The 25,619-nt window shown below is 44.0% G+C and overlaps 1 protein-coding gene and 1 pseudogene across 7 annotated transcripts in view; both read left to right on the forward strand.

Moving 5' to 3' along the window:
- The window catches only part of NTM (neurotrimin), a 1,227,126-nt gene that overhangs the window by 261,561 nt on the left and 939,946 nt on the right, over nucleotides 1–25,619 (forward strand). For 3 of the 7 annotated variants that reach the window (XM_008021544.3, XM_008021542.3, XM_008021545.3), the window contains exon 1: nucleotides 6,840–7,163. Coding sequence is in view for 4 of the 7 variants with exons in the window: in XM_008021542.3 (XP_008019733.1) it covers nucleotides 7,082–7,163 (82 nt within the window). In the remaining 3 variants the exon portion in view is untranslated. Of the gene's footprint in view, nucleotides 1–6,837; nucleotides 7,164–25,619 lie in introns of those variants that run through there. The other 4 variants (XM_073022378.1, XM_008021538.3, XM_008021540.3 and 1 more) reach the window with 4 other exon arrangements.
- LOC119626646 (U6atac minor spliceosomal RNA) lies at nucleotides 21,472–21,586 on the forward strand (annotated as a pseudogene).

Genomic DNA, 25,619 nt, shown 5'->3' on the forward strand with positions numbered 1-25,619 from the left:
TTTGAGTCCCAGTTTCACTTAAAGTATAACCAAATATACTACAGAGAAAGAGCAGGCTTTTGGGTGTTCAGAGACCTGGCCAGTTACTACTTGTACAACTGTGGATAAGTTAGTTAACCTCTTTACTTGAAAATTAAGGATAATAGTATTTATCTTCTGGAAACACTGTAAAGGTTAAATAAAATGACATGTGGAATTTTCACACAGAAGAGGTTCATTAAGTGGTGTTTTGCTCCCCACTTCCAGAGCCCCAACCTTTAGAAGAAGAGGGATTTTGTCCATTGTAATTTCATCTATGATCTTATTTTAATTCCAATTTGATATCAACACTGGGTACTTGTTTGTTTGTTTAAGTAAATGGCTTCAGATGCCTACATCTCTGCCTAAGGCATTCTCTCCCACAAGCTTCACTTACTATCTAGACATTTTCATGGTAACAGGGAAAGTCATGTGGGAAGGGCAAGAAAACTAGGACATTTCTACTCATGGCCCTCCAGATGGATGCTTTTAGTCCAGATCCTCTCAGGTGTGAGGGACAGGAGCTCAACTCAAACTAACTTAAGCAAAGAAGGGATCAGGAATTCTGAAAGGTGGGTGTCTGGTTCCAGGCATGACATGTTCTCCTTTCAGTGACAGCCTCTCCTCTTGCTCCTTCTTTCTTTCCTTTATGTTGACTCCATTTCCTTGCAGAGTTCTCCATGTGTTAGGAAAGATGTCCTCTAGCTGCAGCCCCTCTTTCCCCAAAGCACTTGGAAATTTCTCAGGAGAGAAACTGACCAGGCCAGGGGCCTGTGCCCACTGTTATGCCAACAGTAGAGCAGGGCCCACTCCAACAACATCCGACTGATTCCCAGTGTTCTGGGGATGCAGATGCAATAGTCACCCTGTCTACTACAGATCCAGGAAAAAATCTCTGGCAGTCAGCATCCTGAAGGCACCGAATCATACTCTGAAGTTCTTGTTGAATATTATTTAGCACTCTGCTTGGTTTTTTCGAGCAAGCTGATCCTAAAAACCAGGAGCCAATGTGTCTGCATGCTGATCACTGTACTGGGACATTTATAACCTTCATTTTAATGAATTTACAACAACTCTGTGCAGTAGGTATTATTATTTCCACCTTAAGGATGAGGTGGGATGAGACGACATGAGAACATTGAGCATTACTGGATTGAATTTGATCAAGGGACTTAGACTCGAATCCAGGTCTTCTGATTTTAAATCTTAAATTACTTCTGTTATACTGCTCTATGGTAGTTCTTCTTTTTGAGATGAATATGATAAATATAAATCAAGGCCAGATGACGATGCCTGTAATTCAATTAGAAAACACTGAAAACTCTCCTTTTGTAGGACTTTGGGCTTACATCCCTGTGTCCTTAGTTTCTGGGCTGCTAACAGTTACACTTTCATTTTAATATCAGTTTGGGCAACTTATCAATAAATCAGAAAACCTGCTGCTCTAAGTCAAATTCTCAAAATAGACTCACACAATTCAGACATTACCTGTGCCTGGACCCATTCCATTCCCAACCCAAGAGACCGTGCTCAGAGCCCCATCCAAGATGGCTGCAGCTCTCCCTTTCTGGGGAGACTCCCTTTAAGGTAGGAGGCTGCCTTCTTCCTGCCATGGTTTTCACCCTCCCTGAAGTGGCATTGCAAGTCAAAGCTGAACCCTGCCCAACCCCAGATGTGCAAGGGCAGGCTGGCTTCCTCTTCCCCTAGGGCAGGCTCCTCCAAGCTTCTGGGCATGTAAGATCACCCACCGCAAGGAGCCTCAGCAGAGGCAGGGCACAGCAGGCGGATGGCAGCAGAGCAGCGGCTTTTGTTAAGTCCTGAACATTATTTCAGCACTGCTCTTTAGATTTAAGCTCCCGCAGTTCTTTCCATAATAGCTGAGAGAAATAAAAAACACTGCCCCCACACCCCTTCCTCCCTCACTCACAGGCACATACACACCCACCTCCTCCTCCCCTCATGGTGGCATTCTGTCTGCCAGTCCTTCAAGCCTGGCCCACCATGTGTGAGTGATTATGCATCCCCTCTCCTATGTCTGCTGTCAGGGTTCAGCTGGGATTTGGACAGCAGGGCAGCCAGGTCCCACAGTGAGCTTACTGGACTTATTGTCTATCGTTGGGTGAGGTGACAGGTGTGCATGGGGGCAGTTTACAGACAATCAATCCCTGTTTGTACCAGCTCATTGCACACAGTGCAGATTCCTAAGCTGCCCGATGATAAAAGGTTTATGAAATGCAATCCTAGCTGCCCTCTCCAAAGGAGTTAAAGACCTCATCTGTTTCCCCTTCCTTATTTTTTACAAAAATTTTATGCCCCTTCCTTGTTTCTTATCTGCAAACAGAAAAATCATGTCTGTAGTAAAGTTCTTCTAACTTCAAGGAGTGTGGGTGGTGAAAGATTACCATTCTGTCTAGAATTTAAGGTCCCTTTCCGGACGTTAATTTCGTCTTAAGACATTCATCCTCCTCTGCAAAAAAGGTGGACCCATGAACTGGGAAGCAAATGGTGCATAACATAAATCTGGCTAATGCAAAAGGCAAAGTGAATCCTCCAAACACCTGATGAGAAGTACTTGAGCCTTCTAACTCAGAGGAAGGAGCTCTGATTGCTGAGGAGGGAACTGCGATTTCAAAGTGTCCCCCCTTCCAATCATAGCTCCCCCCAATCATAGCTTCCCCCAGTCAGAGGTTCTTTAGTCATTGCCTCACTTCTACTGGCAGAAATCTCTAACCATAGTCACAAGCCACCCCAAAGCAGAAGGACAAAGCTATGCGTTCTTTGGGATAGTTGCAACAAAGGAGATTCTCAGTCCTAAGCCTGATAGATCCTGAGACTAGAATGGAAAATGGAAAGGAAGTTTGTTGACTGCATTGATGAGACCTGTTCCATTAGGCAAGAGATGTACTTGGTTGAATGAAACCCTTCTGTGTGTAGCCTAGGATCAGCTTTTCGACTTGTAATTATAGCAATGAGCAGCTGACGGATCCAACAGGCCTGTATTGGTGATGCTGTGTTAAACCCAATAACAAAGGAGGAAAAAAAGATGCCTTCTCTAGAAGGAGGTTAATGGTGTGCTTTTGTGAAACGTGAAGGCCACTGGGAAATTTTACTTCATGTGGCAAATTCAAGCATTGAAAGAGCTATAGCTCTCAAGATAGTTTAGCATTTAGCTGTGTTCAGAGCCCAAATTAGACTTCTGGTTCGGCAATCCCTGAGGATATATTTTGCCTCAATGAATGCACAAAGCATAATGCTGAGACTGCTCTGTCCAGGAGTCTTAGTTCCCAAGCACAGATAGCTTCCACCAATGCCACATAGTAGACCACATCCATCTCAATTTGTTAAAACAGTAAAATTAAGGAAAATTAGTTGATGGTTAGGATGTCTGGCTATGGTTGGGATGGGGGTGTAATTGCTATCCTGTTTCAGATGTGGAGTTGAAATGACTCAACCTAATCCCACAGCCCCTACGGGACAGAACTGGGATTTGGACCCCAAGCAAAGCAGCCCTAAGTCTGTGCTCTCAATCAACAAGTCATGTCAGTGATGCCCAGTGTCTGTGCCTGCCGGGTCCAGACATGGTTACCTTACCTGTGTGCAGAAAGTAACTGCCAAGAATCATATTGTGCTAAGATTTATGTAAGAAAACCATTTTCAAGCTTTTATTGCTATACAGAAGGGTAGGATGGGGAATCTCAGACAAGTCACTAGAACCTCAAATCTACTTGGTATATTTCCAACTCTAGTTCTTAATTCATGGTATCCTCATCCAGCAATATCCTTCCCTCTGCCTCCGGTCTAGGATCAGAGTCCCTCTCAAGGTACTCATGACTCCCACCATCTCCAAAGAACTTGACAAAACTGTCATAGAAAACGACCAGCTATCATGTGCGGTCTGATGAAATTCATTCTATGTACCAACCATTTGAAACTCAGTTAAGATTGAAAGCAGTATATGAGTCTTCCTGTAGTTTTGTATCAACATATGTATTGTTTTGTAGGTTTATTAATAATCTCATATGCTATTGAAAACAGCAAAAAGATTATACGCTAGGATGCTTGATATCTGTTTGAGTCCCTCACGGTGTTTAGCACAGGATATTATTTTTGAAGTTGATCTAAGATGAAAATGGTTAGGTTTAAATCCTGATTCCACTCCTTAACTGTTGTGTGGCTGTGGACAATCTTTTTCTGAGCCTCAACGCCCTCATGTATAAAATGGGGAGGATAATATCACCACTTCACAGGTTATGAGGATTTAATGAGAAAAAAATGCATACAGAACACTGAGTATCATGCCTAGCACATTGCAAATAAATATCAATGAATATCAACTCTGATGATTAATTTCTTATTATTTGTACACACATGGGAGCTTAATAAACATTGGTAACTGTATAGATTTATTATAGTTCAGAGTGAGGACATTTACAAATGTTAGTGTCTGCCTCTCCAGATTGGGACTAAAGACTTACCAGTGGTCCATGATCTTTGTCATCATTCTGGAGAGAAATGAAACGGTGGTGAAAGGAAGCCACCTTCCTTGTGCACAGCACTGTTATCACCTTCCGTCACAGTTGTTCCAAAGCATTTAATTACACATGTCACTATGCTGAGCACCGCACAAAACGTCTCATCTACAGATAAAATTCTTGTCCATTGGGAGCTCACAGTATCAAGGACATTTTGATAGACATGTGAATTAGAACTTAATGGCAAGAAGAAGAAAAAAATACCAGTTAACATAAAAAGTCTTTAAAATGGGAAGGAGGATAAGAAATTATTCCAGTTCTATAATTTTACAGACAAGAAGCCAAGGTTCACAGAGGTGAAATGATCTGCCTGAGGCCCTTTGGTTGTGCAGAGCTGTGAGTAGGATCTTGAGGTCCCCAGATCTTGAGGTCCCAGGGCCCCTTCCTCCCATGGTCACAAGATCCCACATTCCGGGGAGTGTTGTTCCTGTTCATACTCAACACAGGGTCAACTTCTGGGAGGCCAAGGCTGGAAGGATTGCTTAAGGCAAGGAGTTTGAAACCAGCCTGAGCAACATAGTGAGACTTCATCTCCACAGAAAATTAGACAAACAAACAAACAAAACAATTAGCTGGTGGGTAAGGCAGGAGGGTTACCTGAGCCCAGGAGTTCAAAGTTGCCGTGAGCTGTGATTGCACCACCGCACTCCAGCCTTGGTGACAGAGCAAAAATCTGTAAAAACAAAAAAAGAACGACAGAAAAAGAAAAAAAAATAAAACAAGGTAAATTGCGTGTCTTAGACATGTGCAAAATGGCAGTGATGTTGTCATTTCACCTCTGTACACTAAAATACAAACAGACAATGAGTACTTTTCTTCTATGCAGTTTGAAAATGCATTAACATTTTTATGGGGGTTACAAGGAAGTATAATAATTAGCAGTGGAGTTCTAGAAGAATATTTGTAAAATGTGTGTCCAGGCATAGTGGGGGTATGAATGTGTCAGAATTGGCTAAGGAAGGTTCTGTGAGAAACTACATTTTCTTTTTCTTTCTTTTTTTTTTTTTTTTCTTGAGACAGGGTCTGGCTCTGTCAGCCAGGCTGGATTGTAGTGGTGCAATCTCTGCCTCCTAGGCTCAAGCGATTCTCCTGCCTCAGCCACCTAAGTGGCTGGAACCACAGGTGCGCACCACCATATCCAGATATTTTTGGATGTTTTTAGTAGAGATAGGGTTTCACCATGCTGTCCAGGCTGCTGTCGAATTCCTGAGCTCAGGCTACAGGCCTTCCTTGGCCGTCCGAAGTTCTGGATACACAGGCGTGAGCCTCTGTGCCCAGCCAGGAGCTACATTTTCCAGATGTTTTGTTCACATCCTCTAAATTGCCTCTCATAAGGGGAAGCCAAAAATTAGAATAAACTTCCAGGCCCTAGAATTAGATCTCTTAAGAAATCATGTATATCCATTAGGTTATTTCTGTTTGGTTTTTATTCTTTCCTATCACCGAGGAGATTAATGTCTTCAACGCTCTGAGCAACTTCACAAAGTTTACACTCAGAAAGCCCCTCTACATGTCTAACCTGAATATTTCTTGCTGCAGTTTGAATCACAGATGCTTATATTATTGCTTTAGTGGATGTGGATTGGCTAAGTCAATAAACTCCTACTTTGTTTTCTTTTGAAGAAGGTTCTCTATCTTCGGACTGCAGAACTTCTCAAATACTAGGTACTTACCTTTTCATGGTATCATATACACATGGATGACTTTAGGAAATTGATTTTTAAAAGTGAATGAAAAAGAGGAGTAACATAGATGTTCTGAAACAGGAGTGACAGGAGGAGAAAATAGAAAGTTATTTACTATTTTCAAAGCAACTAAGTAGAAAGGTTGATGAAAGAGAAAAAAAAAAGCTGTCACTGAATGATATTTCCATCGGAGGGGAAAATAGGTACCAACAAATGAAATCTGACTCATCTTTACAAGTTTCACTGAGCATGAAAATGTCCCTTTAAAATTTCCCATAAGCCATGGCTGGCTATGGGATTTTTCCAGTGCAAAGGGAATCTGAGTTCAGGAGGCCAGGGAATGCCAGGGGGAAAGGGATTTTCTGATATTCAGAAGACTCAGAGACTGTCAGTTTAAAAAATGAAAGTAATATAGAAGGGGCAAAGTGGCATTTATCATTCTATCTCTCCAGGCTCCTGTCTCTTTAATCAGCTAGCCTGATTTGCCCAGTAAATGATTCCTGAGAGAGAGAGAGAGAGAGAGAGAGAGAGAGTGTGTGTGTGTGTGTGTGTGCCCGCGCGCGTGTGTTGTAGCTCTGTCAATCCTTGGATTAGAACCAATGATTGCAGCTTGTAGGAGGGCTGTCCAGGGCCAGATTGTACAATGTGTCTCAGTGCCAGAGTATGAGTGGAGATAATTACGGAGAAGTCATACTCTCTCACACCCTCGGCTTTCTTGTTGTGTCCTTCAGCAAAACAGTGGATTTAAATCTCCTTGCACAAGCTTGAGAGCAACACAGTCTATCAGGAAAGAAAGAAAAAAACCGAACCTGACAAAAAAGAAGAAAAAGAAGAAGAAAAAAAATCATGAAAACCATCCAGCCAAAAATGCACAATTCTATCTCTTGGGCAGTCTTCACGGGGCTGGCTGCTCTGTGTCTCTTCCAAGGTAAGAGCTTGCTATTGATTTGCCTACGGTAGACCCAGGAATTGTACAGTGTGCTTTATAAGATTCGCAGACTCCCCGAGTCGGCTGTGCTGCGCTGTTTGCAGGTGGAGGAGAGAGCGTTTAGACAGCATGGCTGGGACTTCATTCTCCCGACTAGGCTGTGAGAATATTGATTTGATTCTGGCTGCTACCGGAATGGGGGAATGTATGTGCATAAGTAAAACGTGTTTGGTGCTCCTGTTAGGTCTGTGGTTGTGTGCTAGGCTCCCTGGCTTCATGCACATTCTTGCACACATATACAACGGAGCACACATGTAAGCAGGGGGAAATGACAGATTCGGAGGGCAACAGGGTTGCCAAGGTGTTGCTTATGCGACTGGGAAGAAATTACAAGAGGAAACTTTAAATATCCGCCAGCAAACTTGCAAAGCTTTTAAAAGGAGCAAAGGGGAAAATGCAGGCTAGGAAGAATCAGGTTCAGGTGCTTCTTGTGAGGTTCTGGTCAGCGATCCGGCTTCAAGGGATGAGTCAATTTGCAGCAGTGGGGGACAACTGTCTTAGTTTTGAATGTGTTTGGGGGTGTGTTTGTGGCTGGGGTGGGGGGTGTGGGTAACAATCAGATAAAAGGAAGGGGAGTCGGGGCTCTGAAATTCTAAAAAGCTTTTCGAAGTTGAAGGCAGAGAGGCAATAAGAGTCGAATGCTAATTTTCTGTTTATTTATCGGCTGAGCCCGGAGCCCTGGGGGCTGCAGTTGGTGCATGCTTTGATGTTCCCAGTGCTGTGTTCTGTGCATTTGGAATCGGCCTCCACCTTGAGTCCATTTGCTGCACTGTGCCCCCACCCCCCGACACCCCATCCCAGCTCTCACGTCCGTTCGTTCCAGCAACAGAATCATCCATTAATCAGCTTGCTCCCACCTGCCCTGTCCTTTGGGGTAACTAGTTTGCCTCTTTCGTATTAAACAGCTAAGCTCTTAAGGATGGAGACAAGCTGAGAAACTTTCCCAGGGTGACCCAGCAGGGCTGTGGGAGGAGGAGCCCTCTCTTGGGAGGTGAGGCTCAGTCCTATGCAGTTGTATTCCCAGAGGAAAGTTCCCTCTGACCCAGTGAAAACCACTGGGGAGTCCCACCCCCTCGCCCTCTTCTCCCCCTGCAATATGTTCTCCTGATCTGGACTGAGTCCTGAGCTGTAGTCCTGCTGACTCTTCTCTGAGGTTAGGACCTAGGGATTGCTGCTGTCCTCTTTACATAGGTTGCAGTGGCTGCAGTGTGGATCCACGTAAGGTGGGCGGAGAGACCAGGCTGAAAAGACCAAATGTGTACACCCTTGACTGGGGCTCGACGAAGAAGGCAAGGAGGGGGACAGAAAGGATCTGTGTCGCATGATAAGGAAGTCTAAGGTGGTGAATCTTGCAGGGATGTCCATGATGTCACCTGCTGCACCCAACGCCAGGAGGCATGGGCCTCAGGATCTCCCTCGTCTCCCCTAGGGGCTTTGGTGGGTGTATGAGTGAAAGGAGTCAACTTGGAGGCATCCTTGATTGACTCCTCTTATATAATATGGAGCAGTATCAGCGTGTGTGTGCGTGCATGTGTGTGCGCCCCTGCTTGTTCTGGGTGCACAAGAATGAAGTGGGGAGACTGAGTTCAGGATCGGGCCCTTTCGGGAAAGCGGTTTCTATGGGGGCTGACGGCAAAAATGAAAACTAAGCAGGAAGGGGTAGGGTGAGGGGTCAGAGGTAGGGAGAGGGAAGGTCCCAAGCCCTCAGTAATTTCTATCCGTCCTGAGATCCATGTCTCTTCTGTCTGTAACATCGAACTGGAGACAATGACCAAACTTCCACCATCAACAGCCCTGCTGGCTGCATGCCAGGAGCCCCAGGGCCATACTGAATTTACATATAAATTAGCATACGTGATTTTTTTTTCATCAGAATAAATGCAGGGAAGCATAATATTTGCTCATACTTTGAATCGTCTCTGAATAGATGAGTAGCAAAGTGGTGGTGCAAATTTATCTAAGGTACCATCTGATTTTGTGGTCTTGTTCCTACCTTGGGGTAGGGGTGGTGGCGACAGGACTATCTTAGACCTTATCACATTCTACCAAATCCTGAATTTCTCAAAAAGAATGATGGCCTTATTTGTACTACCCTCACCCAATCAGCCCTGAATAGGCTTCAGTGTGTCGTAATAGAACAAGGCTGCCCAATTTTAAGACAGAACAACCCCCAAAGACCCCCGTATTACATGCCAGTCAGATGTGGCAAAGGTGATGTCTATTTTCTCTTTCAGGGGAAGGACGCTGAAGTCTGCCAGCTCTCTCTTATCAAACTTGCAGAATTACTGAGGCAGCCCAGGTCTTGCCTGCAATAATCCCCCCCTATTGCATTGACCCAGTGGGACTAGTTAGAATGCAGTACACATTCCAAGGCGATTTTTTCTTCTCCTCTGTTTTTGTTTTAAGCTGGTTCTTCCTGGAGCTGCTACTTCCTGTGCCTCCTGCCTCTTGAAAAGGTGCCTGGTGCTAGTGGCAGGTTAGGAACCCCTCGCTGACCTGCTCCTCCCCCCAACCCAACCAGCAACCATGATCCAGCTTAGGTAGGGAGGGGGGTTTCTGAGGGAATCAGCACGATTAGTGACGTGGACAGGAGGGGGCGATTAGCTCCCTGGCGCTCTGGCCCGAAGATACACCAGGGTTGATTAAGCAGAGGCATCTCTTTCCTGGGCGCAGACGCTACGGAGCTGGATCAGACGCTGTCCTTTGCAGCACACCCACCGCCCACCTTCTGCCACTGAGAGCCTCTGAAAGGAATGGCTGGTTGTGCTGCAGCTTCCTCTTTCTAGAAAACGGACCATTTCTCCTTCGAAGGATTATTGTTTCTTTTAACACTTTCCAATTTGCTTGGGTAGGTTCCTCTCTTACCTTTCTCATTTCCTCACCTCTCCTCACATCCCGCATCCACTTAGCAGCTAGCATGAGACACAGACAGGGCAGAGGAGAAGGAAAAGGTGCCTTGGCAAAGTTCACACTCCCCTTCGCGCAGCACCCAGGAGGTGGGCAGTGGGCGCCGTTCAGCTAGGCAGGCCGGCCAGGTTCCTGCCATGCTCAGTACACATGTGGTGCCAGCAGCAGCTTGAACTGGGCAATGCTTCTGATATTCATGGGTGGCAGACGAGACCATGACAATATTTACTGGCAAAGTGGAAACATTAGCCTGGGATGTTTGGACCCTGGGCCCAATATAGGCATTGTAGGCTCTTGGAAGCATGGCAGCAAGGGGAGGGGCCAGGGAGCCTCACTGAGTGGAACCTGCCTGCCAGGCTTGGGGCTGCCAACTTGGGGCAAGTTCCTGGCGAGGCGTGCACAGTGGCACAAAGGTAGCTCACCTCCACCCTTTGTATTAGGAGGCCACCCCAACGGGGACGGCCCTCTGAGCATTCGCTCAAGTGTGCCTGGAGACTGTCTGCCGTGGCCAGCAGGTCTCATGGCATGAAGACCATTCTTGAAACTGCAGCTTTAGTTACCAGGCACAGAGCCTGGTCCTGGTCCTGATTCTTCCCTTTTTTGGTTCCCTTAAAGCCTAATAGAAGCCCCGAAAACCCGTCTTATCAGCTGCAATGTACAGTCCCTGACTTCTGTTCTTTCTCAGTAACCTCCTTCTGTAGTGCTGGTTTTAATTCAGGGGTCCTGAATAGTGTTTTCTGGTGTCTTCCTTGGTTCCCTGCCTGAGGCGATAGGGTCTAGACTGCCTCCTGGCAGTTTCCTGGGTTCTGCTCTCTGCCTGCGTGCTGTCTGCCATGCTGGTACTGGCTCCTTTTCTTGATAGGACAAATAACCTGGTGTTGATTTTAGCCAAAACTTGTTCCTTGGGATGAAGTGAGCTCTCTCAATATCCCAAGAAATGGCAGAATTTCTGAATCAGTATGGGGCATGTGATTCTGACGTGTGCAAGAGACACATGCTGGAGAGATTTGCAATGCTCTTGCCATTCGATCGTGGTAGATGCACACTTTGGGTAAGATGAACAGGTCTGTGATTTGGCTTTTTTCCAAGTATTTTGAATTCAAGCTCATGGTCTGCTTCTGCCCACAAACTAGAATGCTAAAGTTAAACAAACAAACAAACAACACCCACATTGCTCTCTATCCTTCTGTAGCAGAGACCCTACAAATGCTTCAAACCCCCACTATGTATGGTCTCCAGGTTTCAAGCCACTTCTAGTGGTCTGAACATAGCTCCATGGGGGACATGTACTTCTAAGCTCAAACTGCTCTGTTTTCGGTAGGGGAAAATCTTTCCCTCTGTGGGCCCATCTCCCCACCTGCCCGCCAGGCCAGGGAGCGACTCCCTTGGGTGTTGTAAGGACTCATTAATGCTTGTAACACTCCAAACATGTGGTGCTAAGTGGAACTCCATGCTGAGATTATATTTATGCAGTTTACTTCCTTTCTGCTCTATTGTCTTGTTACGTGTTTACTTTATGTCTGTAGTCATTTGAAATTCAATAAAACCAATTAAACATAAAAAAAGAAAGCATGCAGGAGTAAAGGAGTCCATGGCATACAGGTTGGAAGGGTCGAAGGGTACCATCCTAGTGTTGGAGGTACCATCCTCCTCCCCTCTGTGGGAGGTAGCTTCATCTTATCAGAGTGCACTGGGGAAGGGCAGAGGGGCTTTCGAAGGCACTTGCAGGGAGCATGCCTCCCACCCCTTTGCAAAAGGAGGCTTCAGTGTGGGACTGCAGTGTGAATGGTGGAGAGGGGGAGCACTAGGGAGGATGGAGCTAGAGGTAGGAGTTTCAGAAAAAATAGCTCTAATCTGGATTGGCAAAGAGTGGGAGAAAAGAGCTCTATCCTCTGCTTTGACTGTGATTTTGGTCAGTAACCTCTGAGAGCTTTATTTTTTCTTTCATGTATGTATGCGTGTATGCATGTACGTATGTATGTCTTTATTTATGCAACCTTATGGATTAAGCTTGCTCTTGCTACCACTGCTTACACTGAAAAGATATAGGAGTGCATCCGTTTTCCTTCCCATTCTCTCTCCCTCCTTCCCTCCTTCTCTCCTTCTGCCCACTCCCCCTACTTCTCTGTTCTCCACCTTTTCTTTTTCTCTTTCCCTTTTTCTTTCTCCCTTTCGTTTTTCCTTCTCCTCTATGGGAAAAGTAATTGATCAGTTGACAGATCTAGGTCAAGCTGGCAGGGGTTGCTCTGCTTCATGCAGGCTTGCCTAGGAGAAGGAGGGGAGAGCCTGTCTTCACAGTTCACAAGGAGCCCAGCTGATGTGATGGAAGCGAGGAGGGAGGCCAATGGACCATGGGCAAGTTCAGCCCCCATCAAAAGGTTCTCTGGGATCCTATTAATTACAGAGTCTTCCATTATTTGGTATCTCTCACACTCTAATTTTCCATATCAAATTTATTTTGCCTATTTCCTGCTTTTTTTCAGCTTTTATAAGCTGCCTGTTTCGGTTTTTCTTTTTCTTCTTTCTACTTGCCCCTCCTTTCTCTTCTCCTTTTCTACTGCTTCTAAAATCATGACAGGAGATCACAGAATCTCCCCTACTTAAGTCATATTAGAGAAATGGCCTTTTGTTTATTTGCAAGCGGAGAAACAGAACCCTGCCAGAAGAGCTCTGTAAGTCATTTGCAAACTGCAAAACAAACCAACAAAGATTCACATTTTCATTGCGGAGAAGAGAGTATTTCAAGAGAGACTGTCAAGCTAAGAAATCAAATATTGGAAAACACATTCTTCAGCTCTGTTACTAAGGACATCTTAGGTTACTAAATTTGATTCTTTTTTTTAGCTTCTGTGAGAGTATTGCCCTTTGCGATAATAAAAGACTGATCAAAAGACTGCTGGTTTTGGCTTTACTTACTCATTCAAATTCACTCTCTAGCGGTGCTTCCTTTGCTCATCTTGGAAGTGTCACCAAACTCTCACCCTAACACAAAATCCATCTGGTGGTTTATTTGTCCACTGGTTCACTCACATCCAAGTGCTTATTGAGTGCCTACTATGTTCGGTGCATTGTTTTAGGTGCCAGAGATACAACAGTGATGAAAAAGCAACTAATGGATAAGACCAAAGACCTAGTTGCATCTCTCAGATTTGGTTTGGCTTGGCATCCTTTATCATAAATGGAAAGCAACAACAGCAGTACCAGAAGCAATGGTGGAGACTCCGTGACACAGCTTCTGGCCTCCTGTGCAAGTGATGACAGATGGCAGGAAAGTAACTAGCCCTCAATCCTTGTTTCGAGATGGGTTTGGGGAGAGGAGGTGCACACCCTGACTCTGGGTTCTCATAACACAGAGATGCTGCCTTTGCTACTCCACACAACCTCTTGTAGAAAAGGAGCTCATGGATGTCTTTGGTATATATAGGATGGGGAAGGCTGCTGTGAGTTCACTGCCTTTGTGGTCATTGTCTTGTGTGTTTGAGTTACTGATTGATGCTGAACATCACTGTCACCTCTCTGGCCTCTCCACCTCCTTTCTGCCCTGACTTCTGCACAGAACTGGAGAGCCAAGAAGATAAAGGGAGAACACCAGACAAGGCCAGGGAAGAATTTGCCTCAGACAGCTTTCTGGATGGGGCAAATACTATTCATCTGACCTCTGGGAGGGATTCAGATTTCAGGGTAGAGCTAAGATCACCTGCTCTATGAGAACGCCTTTAATTTGCTACCCACTCATCACATCTTAATTTAGAGTTCCTGGAATAATACAAATGCATCATTAACAAAAGGAATTTCTTTGTTTTCTTCTGGTGGGATACAACGTTTTGGACGTCACATTGTATAGTTGTTCTCCTACACACCCGTCTTCTTTTAATCCATGGATCGTGTTTGCAGAACTATGTGTGCAGAAGTAGCAAAGGTGCTCTGGTGCTCAGGCCGTGTACTATAGCTGCACCCTGAATGCTTTAGGGGGGCTGCTGCTATCTGCATTTCCATCATGGTGGCAGTGATCATTCCTAGGTTTTCTTATAAACAAGAACAGGTAATTACCTTTCTCATAAACCCATGATTCTTCCGAGTCCAGTGGTCTAGAGCAATTATACATCTCCCAGCTTGATCTCAGAAGTTAGAATGACCCTCAGCGGGTAGGTGCAATCTGCATTTATTTGCAATACTCTGTCCAAGCCAGTGGTTTGCAAACTTGCCATACCATAGAATCACCTGCGGAACTTTCTAAAAATATCAATGTCTGGACCCTATCACAGACCAATCAAATCAGAATCCCTTTGGATGGGGCCGTACACTGATATTTTTAAGAGCTCTCCAAGAAGGCCTAATTTGCAGTCAGTTGAAAAGTGTACCTCGAAAGCCATCTGAACATGTTCAAAGACCTTGGGTAAGACACATCCCCTATATGGGCTTCAGTTTTCTCACTTTAAAATAAAACACTTGGACTGAAAGATTTTCAAGTCTCATTCCAAGTTCAACATTTGGCAATACTGCAAATAGTCTTTTTGAGTATAGTTATTGATAGGTAGTGGTGCTAAAAGAAAATACTCAGCACCAGCCTCTGCCTGCAGGAAGCTAAGAATATAAACAGCATCACAGACGAATGAACAGAGTCAGAACATGTAAGCGGTGTGTGTGCGTGCAAACTCTACATGCTGTCTCATATATATGATGCCGTGTGTTCATATATGGATGCATTTATTTACCTATAAAGTGTACTTAGAATGGAAGGAAAGGATTAACTTGTCATGGGTAGGGGGAATAGAACTGAAAATGACTCTCAATTGATCAATTCCTAAGCCTTCCTTCAAGAGAAATTCAGGAGGCATTTGATTGAGGGTCAAAAAGGAATGTGTTTGAGCTGGATTGGAAAGTGCTAAGCAATGAGGAGCCTTAGAAGAAGCTCCATCCTTAGGTGTGAGAATTACATATTTCTCTTCCACCTAGCCTCCCTGCCCCTCCCCAGGAATCAGTTATCCAGCTGCATTGCTTCCACTGCTCCCTCCTTCTCATGGTCAACAAAGACTCATGCTCAGAACCTCAATGACAATTTTGCAGCTTCGTGTGTTAGGTAGAAGTGATGCTGGCTCCACTCATATGGCCGGGTCAGCTCCTGTGGTGTGTGCAGGAGTGAAAACTTGTTTGTTTTCTGATGGAGTCAGCAGATCTAAGAGGCACATTAGAACAGGGCTACTGGCAGATTTGCGCCAAGTTTAGTCTCTGGACAACCCACACACCGACCTGGCTCCCCAGAGTGTTCATACTGCTCTGCCAGACAACCCTTGAAGCACGACCAGCTCAGGCTCAGAGGGACTTTCAAGATACTTCATTTCAGTTCCTCTCTTTGGGCTCTGACCCCTCAATGCAGCTGCAGTGGTCCTCCAGCCTCTATCGCCAACGATAGGAACTTGCATCTCTACAGAAGTCCATTGCCTCTGACTGTCAGATTTCAGGGAGATAGGAGGATGGGAAGAAGAGGCAGGGGAAGAGGTAGGAGAAGGAGATTCTGCCTTCTTATAGAATCCAGCCAAAGGTCCTGTATCTGGAGAGTGATTATAACATAGCGGCCCCAGGGCCAGTTTGCCTTGAGCCAAACCTGGCTCTGCCTCTTTCTAGTTTGAGATCTGTGGCAATTGCATCGATCTCTGTGCAACTCAGCTCCTCTTCAATAAGATAGAGATAATTATAGGACTTACCTTGTAAGGTTATTATAAAGATTAAATAAGTTAATGCAAATAAAGTGTTTGAATACTGCCTTGTGCATAGTAAGCTCTCAATAAATATTACTTAATTCTACTACCCACAGGACTGGTCTAATTTTTCTACAACATGACTGTTTTCAAATATTTGAAACTGTGATTTCCTCCCTTTCTCCCCTGAATCTCCTCTTTACGGGGTTAAATATTCCAAGGTTTGCCTCCTATTTTTTATAAAATCATCCATTAACAGAGTGCTGGTGGTTCTCTCCAGAGTTGTTCTGCTTCTTCTGCATCCTTCTTCCAGTCTTCTCCCAGTGTGTCCTGGTAACTCAGCATATAAGAGCCCAGCATATTATAGCTTCTCCCGATTCCAAATCCAAGTAGAGTGAAGTCTCAGCTCTCTGGCAAGGTGTGTAAATCCTAAGGGTCTGTCCTCAGTTTGCCTCTCTCCTAAACCGAGGCACTCCCTGCTCCATGGCCTCTTTGGGGTTTCCTGTTGCTCCCTCTATATAGCACACGTGCATGCTGTTCCTTCGGCTTATGCTCAGGCCCTACCCTGCCCCTCTCTACCTAGAAAATGCTTTTGATAATTTCAGACTAAATTCAAAGTTTGGTACCCTTTCCTTTGAGTCTTTTTTTTTTTTCTTTTTTTTGAGATGGAGTCTCGTGCCCAGGCTTCAGATGCAATGGTGCCATCTCATCTTACCACAACCTCAGCCTCCCGGGTTCAAGCCATTCTCCTGCCTCAGCCTCCAGAGTAGCTGGGATTACAGGCATGTGCCACCATGCCCAGCTAATTGTTTTCTATTTTTAGTAGAGATGGGGTTTCTCTATGTTGGTCAGGCTGATCTTGAACTCCCGACCTCAGGTGATCCGCCTGCCTCAGCCTCTCAAAGTGCTGGGATTACAGGCATGAGTCACCGCGCCCGGCCGAGTCCTCTTACTCCTTCTCTTATGCTTGCCTTGCTCTTTTTCTTACCTTTTCTGTTCATATCCACAACATGTTAGTGTAGGTGACCTATTTACATGTCTATCTCCCCTTACCAGGCTGTGGGCTCCAGAAGGACCAGGACTGTCTTATTTATCTTTATATACCTAGTACACGTAGCACAGCCCTTTGGACAAATGTGACACTCCGTGTTTACGGATGAAAGGAAGGGAGGAAGACCTGAGATGTCACTAGGTATTTCAGCTGCCCTATAACTCTGCTGACTTAAGGTGAGCTATTGTTCATTCAACTCTTCCTTATCGTTAGCCCGAGTTGTTGCACTAGGTATGCAAGAGCCTGACCTCAGAACTTACCCTTTCTATTATAAAGCCATTTTCTTAGATGCAACTCATCTCTTCTGTCTGACAGATCCTTTTTTTTAGATCCTAACTCATTTTCCCCATATATTAGTAATCCCTCCTGGCTGTAATCAATAATAAACCGGGTGTTATGGGTACCTGTGTAGTAGTACTTGTGGAGCTCAGTATTTCAGGCTCAACTGACCCAAGAGTGGAAAAGTCATTCTAATGGTGAACTGCTCAGATCAGTAGGGGAAGGGGAAGAACCTACACTCTACATCTAGGTGAGGTGCTGGCATCAGAGGGAAGAACGGGGATAGGGAAGATTGAACCTAAGAAAAGAGGAAAATGACCGGATGAATTTATCCAGCTGGAGAAGGTGAAGTGGTCCAATGTTTTTTAGCCATTTCTCCAAATCTAGTCTCCCTTTTCTTCCACAAAGCGTCCACTAGGGTACTTGACTCTCTTCCTGAACAGTCAAGAGGGAACTCAGCCCAGACATGGAATAGATTAATCAACAGCTTTTTTTCTCAATGCAATTGATGATATATGAATATTTATAGTTGGATAAACCATTTTGCTACTTCTGAGGACAAATAAGAATTAAGTAATCATTCTACGTTTCCTCTTCCTTTTCCATGAAAACTTCCCGATAAAAGGATCTAAATGCCATATTGTCATCTTTTCCATTATTTTCTCATACTGCTAACTCCTTGTCCAAGGTCAAATAATTTAATAATTAAATTCAGAAGCTTTTTCATGGACTCCTAGAGTTTTCAGATACCATGGCATTTCACTTGCCCTGTCTCCTCCCCAAGGCAACAATACCGTCTGAACTGTGTTGATTAATTCCTGCTCAAGAATTCCAGAGATTTCTAGTGGCCAGACACTCACTACCTGGGTTGTGGCTCTCAGTTCTGGTTGCCTATCAGAATCACCTCTGGAGATTATCATGAAGCAGATGCCCAGGTCTGACTCTCAAAAATTCTCCTGGCGCAGGTCGAAATAGGGCAAGTTCATCTCTATTTCAAAAGAACAACAGATGATTCTATTGGGAGGTACAGCTAAGCATAACTGATGTTAACACTCTTTTTCATAGCTGATAAACTATGTGAGAAAGCACTTTGCAATTCTGGCAGGCATTTTCGATGCCTCCTCAATATCAATTCTATCCTTTCTCTTTCGAAATAATACTCTAAATTTTTTCATAGTAGGAACATGCCCATTTAAAATACTCAACTTCCAGATTCTGTTATCACAGGACATGGTCATATACTGCGGTTCAGGCCAACAGAATACAAGCATAACATGACTGGGTACTGTGTGGAGGGTTGTACGTGGATGGCCTGTGCTTTTTGGACTCTATTATTTTCCCTTCTTGACTTGGAGACTGTGATCCCTCCTGGAGGTGCAGGGTCCCACTTACAAACAGGAGGAGAAAGGACACATACCAAGAATGACAGAGAAGGATGCTTGTAGGTCAAACCACATGGACTTACTGTTTGGGTAAATAAAAAAATAATTGAGTATGGGTAATTTCACAGGGGGAACTCAGGTTCAAGATGACCTAGCAGCTGTACCAGCTCTAGAATGCATAGCTCTAAAGTTATCATCACTTGTGAAAAAAAAAATCTCCATTTAATTAGTTTTCTTTTCCTTGCAGCTGAATACAATTCTAATGAATCTACGTGGAGCAAAAATTTGCCTCTCCCTAAGTTTTGCCTTTAGAGCGATCAGGATAGAAGCAATAGTGTATGATCCACTTTCTAAGAGATGACTATCACAGACCCTACTTATCTTATCGTGGCATTCTTAGTTCTTTCTTGTGATCATTGCATGGCACAGTTTCTGGAGCACTAATCATCCTGATGATTATCTTTGAAACATGACCAGTTTGATAATGATCAACTGAAAAGGTGTTGCCAGAGCAGACTCTGCCAGCTGTAATCTGATTGGCAAAGTAGAAAGTGAACTGTTACTTAGCAGATTTTGGACTTTATAGTTACATATAGCTCATTCTTTTTTTCAGACATGCCACATCATTGGCTCATTTTGAGGCTGTATTTGTTCCTCTCACAAAAAAACTGATTCCACAAGACCCTGCCTATCCTTGCTCACAGGTGATCTTCTCTAAATGATCTTTTTAAATGCTTAAAGCTTTATTGCCCCTGTGTCCATTGTTTAAATCCATTGAAATTATTTTTGGATCCCGATGAGATGTCTTCATCAGCTTTGTGTTATCTCCAAATGATACAGACATGGCATCTCCACATCATTGAATTTAATGATAAAAGAGCAACATAATCGATCCGAAAGCATGGCCAAGTGCTTACTTACCTTTATATTTCATCCATTGCAGAATTATTTGTTCAGACCCTACTAGGTATTAGGCATACACAACGACAAGGCAGGCATAGTTCCTGCACTCAGTTAAATAGACAAGTGACTATCACATCGTAAGAGCTGGGATCAAAGCAGGGCAGTTTGCTATGGTAGCATTTGGGAGACTTTTCAGGACAGAAAAGTTCTCTGGAAGGAAGATATGTTGAAGCTGAGAGATAAAAGTGAATAGATTTAACCAGGTGAGAGGAGAGATGAGTTTTATAAGTGGAAGAAACTGTATATGCTAATGTCTCAGGACTGTGATATCAAATTTGGCTAGATTGAGTGTGTTTGTATGGGGTGATGGGAGGAGGAATGTAGGTGGAAAGACAAGAGGTATACGTAGAGAGGTAGGTGGAGGTCAGGGCCGGAACTGTTTTTATTGAAGATTTTATACTGAGGGAAAAGGGTGCATTGAAGGGTTGTATGCCTGGGAGTAACATGATCACACTTGCAGTTGTAGTGGTCAAACAACAAGATTTGGGTTAGCTGAAAATGGTAATGTGTCATTCTAGTTGCAATATGGGAAATGAATTGAAGTTGGGCAAGACTAGAGGAAAGGAAGCTTTCTAAGGGACATTGCAACCAGTTAGGCACGAGGTCACCAGAGTGACAGTTGCAGAGAAGGAGAGATATGGGGGTATTCAAAAGTTGTGGAGGTAGAAGGGTTAAGACTTGGAGATGGACAGGGAAGAAGAGGATAAGTAATAAAGAAAGTATAAGAGGACTTTTGTTTTCTAAGTGAATGGCTTAGAGGTGGGTTTTAGAGAGACAGCAAGGAATGCAATTTGGGTCATGATGGGTTTAACAGTAGCTTTCCAATATGAGGTTAGCTAGATGGATCTGAAACTCTGGAGAGGTATCTGGGCATGAACAAAGACAGTCTTCAACACAGATACAATTAATTATCCAGGGAGAGAGTAAGGAATACATAAAAAAGAATTGAGGGCAAGCACTAGTCCTTAAAGGCTGGGAGGAGAAGGGATCTGAGAAAGCAGACTGACAAAAAGTGGACAAATACATAGGAGAAAAATCTGAAAGCATGAGGCCATCAAGGCCAAATGATGCAAATTTGAGGAAGACAGGAATGTCAGCAGTGTCACATGCTTCTAAAGAATCAAGGGAGATTATATTTAGTTGCAATAATCTCTCCCATGTCCTTGGGGATAACAGTTTTGTGGGGCAGAACAATGGGGTGGGGATACAAATGGGAAGAAGTGGAGTCAGAAAATGAGTGTCATTATTTCAAAAGGTTCTGTATTTAAAAAGAGAGAGAGAGAGGGGGAGAGAGAGAGAGAAAGAGAGAGAGAGAGAGATGGGCAGGGGCCAGGGAAGGAGAAGCAAGGAGGATATGGGGATGGCTGGCCAGGTGAGGCCCTCAGGGAATACAAACAGGTGGGAGGAGTGGTGAATCCTGAGCATGGGCAGAGAAAGGAGTCTTGAAAAGAAAAAGACTGCTTCCATTACTGTTTAAAGTGAGGAAGGAGAGAAGTGTTCAAGAATATGCATTATGATTAGATTCAGCTGCAAATGACAAAAATGATGCAATTAGAGTGGCTTAAGTAATGTAATCTGTATCCCTCTGGTTATGGAAATACTCTACTTTGTCTGTTGTAGTGAGGTGTTCCCTAAACTCAGGTACCCAGGCCTTTCTGCCATCTGGACCTGTTGCACATGGCCTTGCCTCCATGGTCTGAGGCGGCAGCATCTGTGTGCCAGAGTGGAATGAGGGAGAGATGAAGAAGAGGCAGGAGGTACCTCGGCATTGCCCCCTGCAGATGCTCCTGGAGGCCATCACATGGCATCCTTGCTCACCTCTTCTTGGCCAGAAGTCAGCCACATTGCCACACCTAAGTACAAGAGCATGTGGGGAACTCACAATCCCCTGTGGATGATCATATGCCCAGACAAAGTCAGGGGCCTATCACCATGGAAAGAGGGATGGACATTAAGAAACTATTAGTGTGTCATATGAAAGGAGGAAAAATTAGTATTCCCTTGATAAGGATGGAAGAGGCCCTCAAGTCCATAGGGTGCACATATGGTTAAGGCATTACCACCATAAAACCATGATGTTTCAATATCACCAGTCATTAGGGAACCACAGATGAAAACCACAATGAGGTACAACTTCACACCCATTAGAATATCGCTGATGAAATAAAAAAGGAAAATAAATATTGGTGAGGATGTGGAGAAATTGAAACCCTTGTGCATTGCTGGTGGGAATGTAAAGTGATGCAACCACAGTGGAAAGAGTTTGGGGGTTTCTCAAAATGCTAAACAGGCTGGGCTCAGTGGTTCATGCCTATAGTCCTAGCACTTTGGGAGGCTGAAGCTGGAGGATTGCTCAAGCACAAGAGTTCATGACCAGTCTGGGCAATATAGAAAAACCCCATCTCTTCAAAAAAAAACTTTTTTTTAATTATCCAGGTGCAGAGGTGCACACCTATAGTCCCATCTACTCAGGAAGCTGAAGTGAGAAGATTGCCTTGAACCCAAAAATTCAAGGCTGCAGTGAGCTGTGATTGCACCACTACACTCCAGCCTGAGCAGCAGAGCAAGACTCAGTGTCTAAACAAAACAACATTAAACATACTAAATCAGTCAGTGAATTGGAAACAAAAATAAACTAAACATGGAATTATCATATGACTCAGCAATTCTACTCCTGGGTATATATCCAAGAGAATGGAAAGCAGGGCCTCAAAGAGGCATTTATACATCCATGTTCACAGCAGCATTATTCACAATAGTGAAGGTAGAAACAACCCAAGTGTCCATCATCAACAAATAGATCAACACAATGAGGTCTGTGCATAAATGGGTATTATTCAGTCTTAAAAGGGAAGGGAATTTTGACACATGCCGCAGCGGGGATGAACTTTGAAGCCATTATGCTAAGTGAAATGAGCCAGACACCAAAGGACCGATAAGGTGTGATTCCACTTACACGAAGTACGCAGGATAGGCAAATTCAGGGAGAGGCTATCGGGCTTGCGGGAGGAGGGAAACAGGGAGTGATTTAATGGTCACAGAGTTTCTGTCTGGGATGATGAGAAAGTTCTGGAAATGAATGGCGGTGATAGTTATATAATATTGTAAACATACTCAATGCCACTTAATTGTACACTTAAAAAAATGGTTAAAAGGGTGAATTTTATTTCATGCATGTTTTACTAGAATAAACAAATGAAAATTAACAAAAGAGATAATCAGCTCTCTCTGGCGTAGGAAGGAGGCAGGTAAAAGTGTAAGCTTGGTGGCAGGAAGTTAAAGGAGCTTGCATTTGATGGCTTTTGTTTTCCCTGAGTATAATGCAGGGAAAATGTGTGTGTTTGCACACACCTGTGTCCAGGTCCACATATTTGTGTCCATATACCTGCAGCCTGGTTAAAGGACCGAACTAGTTGCTTGTGTAATGGGAGAGACAGCTGATGAGTGAACAAGATAATCCTATGCAGTATTAATCACTTTTCCCTCATGCCACTGTCTTTTCTCTGGACTTTAAATAAAAATATAGTCTACCCCAGTCTTCTTTCTTTATCTCTTTTTTTGATTCTGGTCCTACCATTTAGGGCCATCTTCCAAACATATCCAGAGCTCATCATTTACTCCTTTCTTGCATTGCCTTTTTAAGGAATTAAAAAGATATGTTTTTATCTTTACAAATTACAAAGCATATTCATATCAAATACATTTCTTAATCTCCACATCAATCAGAATATCCTTTCTCATCCCAGTCTATCATTAAGGTTAGGAGCTGAGTTTTTTCCCCAAGCCCTTATTTTCCTCATCTTTCAAATAGGATATATGAATTTCCTTGGAAGGTAGTTTTCACATTTAACCGAATTAACTGTGTGAAAACTTTCGGCACTCAACTCATATTGCAAAATTAAAAGCCAATGTTTTTGAAGCTCGCTGACAGCACAGATACTTGTGACTGGACCTCCCTATCAAAGTCGCCTGATTCCCTCTCTTGGCTCTCTCGCTCTCAATCTCTCTCTCCCGCCCCCCCGCCCCCACTCTGTTCCCAGCACTCCGCTCTTCACTCTGCTCTATCGCCCTAGCAAACACTGAACGCTGGTGCCCTTCCACGGCTCTGTACATTTGCAAGAGCTGCTCTCTAATAGGAATGTTCTTCCTGCAGGATCAGGACAGTGGAACACTGTACATTCTCATCTTAGTGTTGAGTGATGATGGAATAAATAAGACCAGGGAAAGAATTTAAGAAGCTGAAAAAGAACAACAATAGCAGAAGAGGGTGACTTTATTTAACAACGAAGTATTATATATTTCAAAATAGCTAGAAGGCTTGAAATGTTACTACCACATAGGACCAATGTTTGAGGGGATGGACACCCTTAGCACCTTGGTTTGATCATTACACATTCTATGCATGCAGCAAAATATCACAGGCACCCCATACATATGTACTAATATTATGTATCAATAAAAACATTTGTAAAAAGAAAATAAATCTGAAACCCGCTCCCCTCTTTAAAAAAAATGGAGAACAAAAGTTTGTTAAGACTGACTCCAACCCATCATTTTTATACTTAGCCTTCCTGGGGACCCTGGTTTCTAATCTGCCCTGGGAAAAGAGAAAGCAATCTGTGACACCTAGCATCATTAGACCAGGACTCTCCAAGCGTGGTCTCCAAATCAGAAAGTATGGGGCCAGAACCCAGCAATCTGTGTGTCAAGAAGCCCTTCAGGATATTCATCCTAAAATTTGAGAACCATTGATTTAAAAGAGTGTGAAGACTGAAAGTCGGGAGCTCTTTCTGGAAGGGCCACTCCCAGGGCTGGACATGGGGAAGAGGAAGCAGCAGCATGGACCCTGCCTCTTGGGAGGGGCCTCAGTGTCTCTCAAATACTCTCACCTTAGAAAAAATCCACTAAACCACCGGGACAGGGGAGACTTGGTGGTGTGTAAGCAGTATAAATATGTACATTCACTTATTTATGTAAGTACATACAGATTCTCTTTGGCTAGGGCTGCCAGTTTAGCAAATAAAAATCCAGGACATTTAAATTTAAATATATTTAAATTCCTGATCAACAAATGATTTTTATTATGCAGAGCACATACTAATACTAAAAGACATTTTTTTTTGTTTTTTTTTTTTCAATTCGAATTTAATCGGGCATCTTCTTCTCCTTTTTAGCAGACATCTTACCTTTTGCCCATAAGTATTAGGTGCATCAGGGAAATAGCCTGATTAGAATCAGTGTCTAAAGGTAGAAGTGAGTTTTAATGGCCTATTTATTTCTATTTTAATAGGAATGTGTATGAGTTAGCACAGAAGAAAAAGAATGCTGCTCTTTCTGGCTCATTGGATTATTTTAAGATCTGTATTTGGGGAAAGAGAAAGCAAGCAAGAGAATATAGGGAGAAAGATGGTGGTTGGCCTGGCGCAGTGGCTCCCACTTGTAATCCCAGCACTTTGGGAGATGGAGGCTGGTGAATCACCTGAGGTCAGGAGTTTGAGACCAGCCTGGCCAACATGGTGAAACCTCATCTCTACTAAAACTACAAACATTAGCCGGGTGTGGTGGTGGCACGTGCCTGTAATCCCAGCTAATTGGGAGGCTGAGGCAGGAGAATTGCTAGAACCTGGCAGGCAGAGGTCGCAGTGAGACAAGACCATGCCATTGCACTCCAGCCTGGGCGACAAGAACGAGACTTCATCACAAAAAAAAAAAAAAAAAAAAAAAAAAAAAGAGAAAGAAAGAAAAAGAAAAAAGAAAGATGGTGGTTGAAAGTGGCCCACATCAGCAAGTCCTCCCCGCTAGTCAAATAACTGAGCACCTATTATGGGCCAGGCCCTGATTTACATGACCCTAAGCGAGATAAGCCGCAACCCTCTAGGAGGTTGAGCTCCCAGCCTCGGGCCTGGCTTCTGGGCAGGTTTTCTGCAGCCACCGCTTACCTGCCCCAGGTGACAGGATGCTACCCCAGAGGGTGGGACCTTGATGCTGTGGCTGGGCAGTGAATGACAAGCTTCCTAACGAGATGCAGCTGGGGGAGCGGCTTGCTGACAGAACAATTTGCCGGTGCCCAGAATATCCACCCAGCCTCGGCAAAGCGGCAGCCTGGCGGGCGTCA

Source organism: Chlorocebus sabaeus, chromosome 1 (assembly GCF_047675955.1).
Source record: "Chlorocebus sabaeus isolate Y175 chromosome 1, mChlSab1.0.hap1, whole genome shotgun sequence".
NCBI lineage: Eukaryota > Metazoa > Chordata > Mammalia > Primates > Cercopithecidae > Chlorocebus > Chlorocebus sabaeus.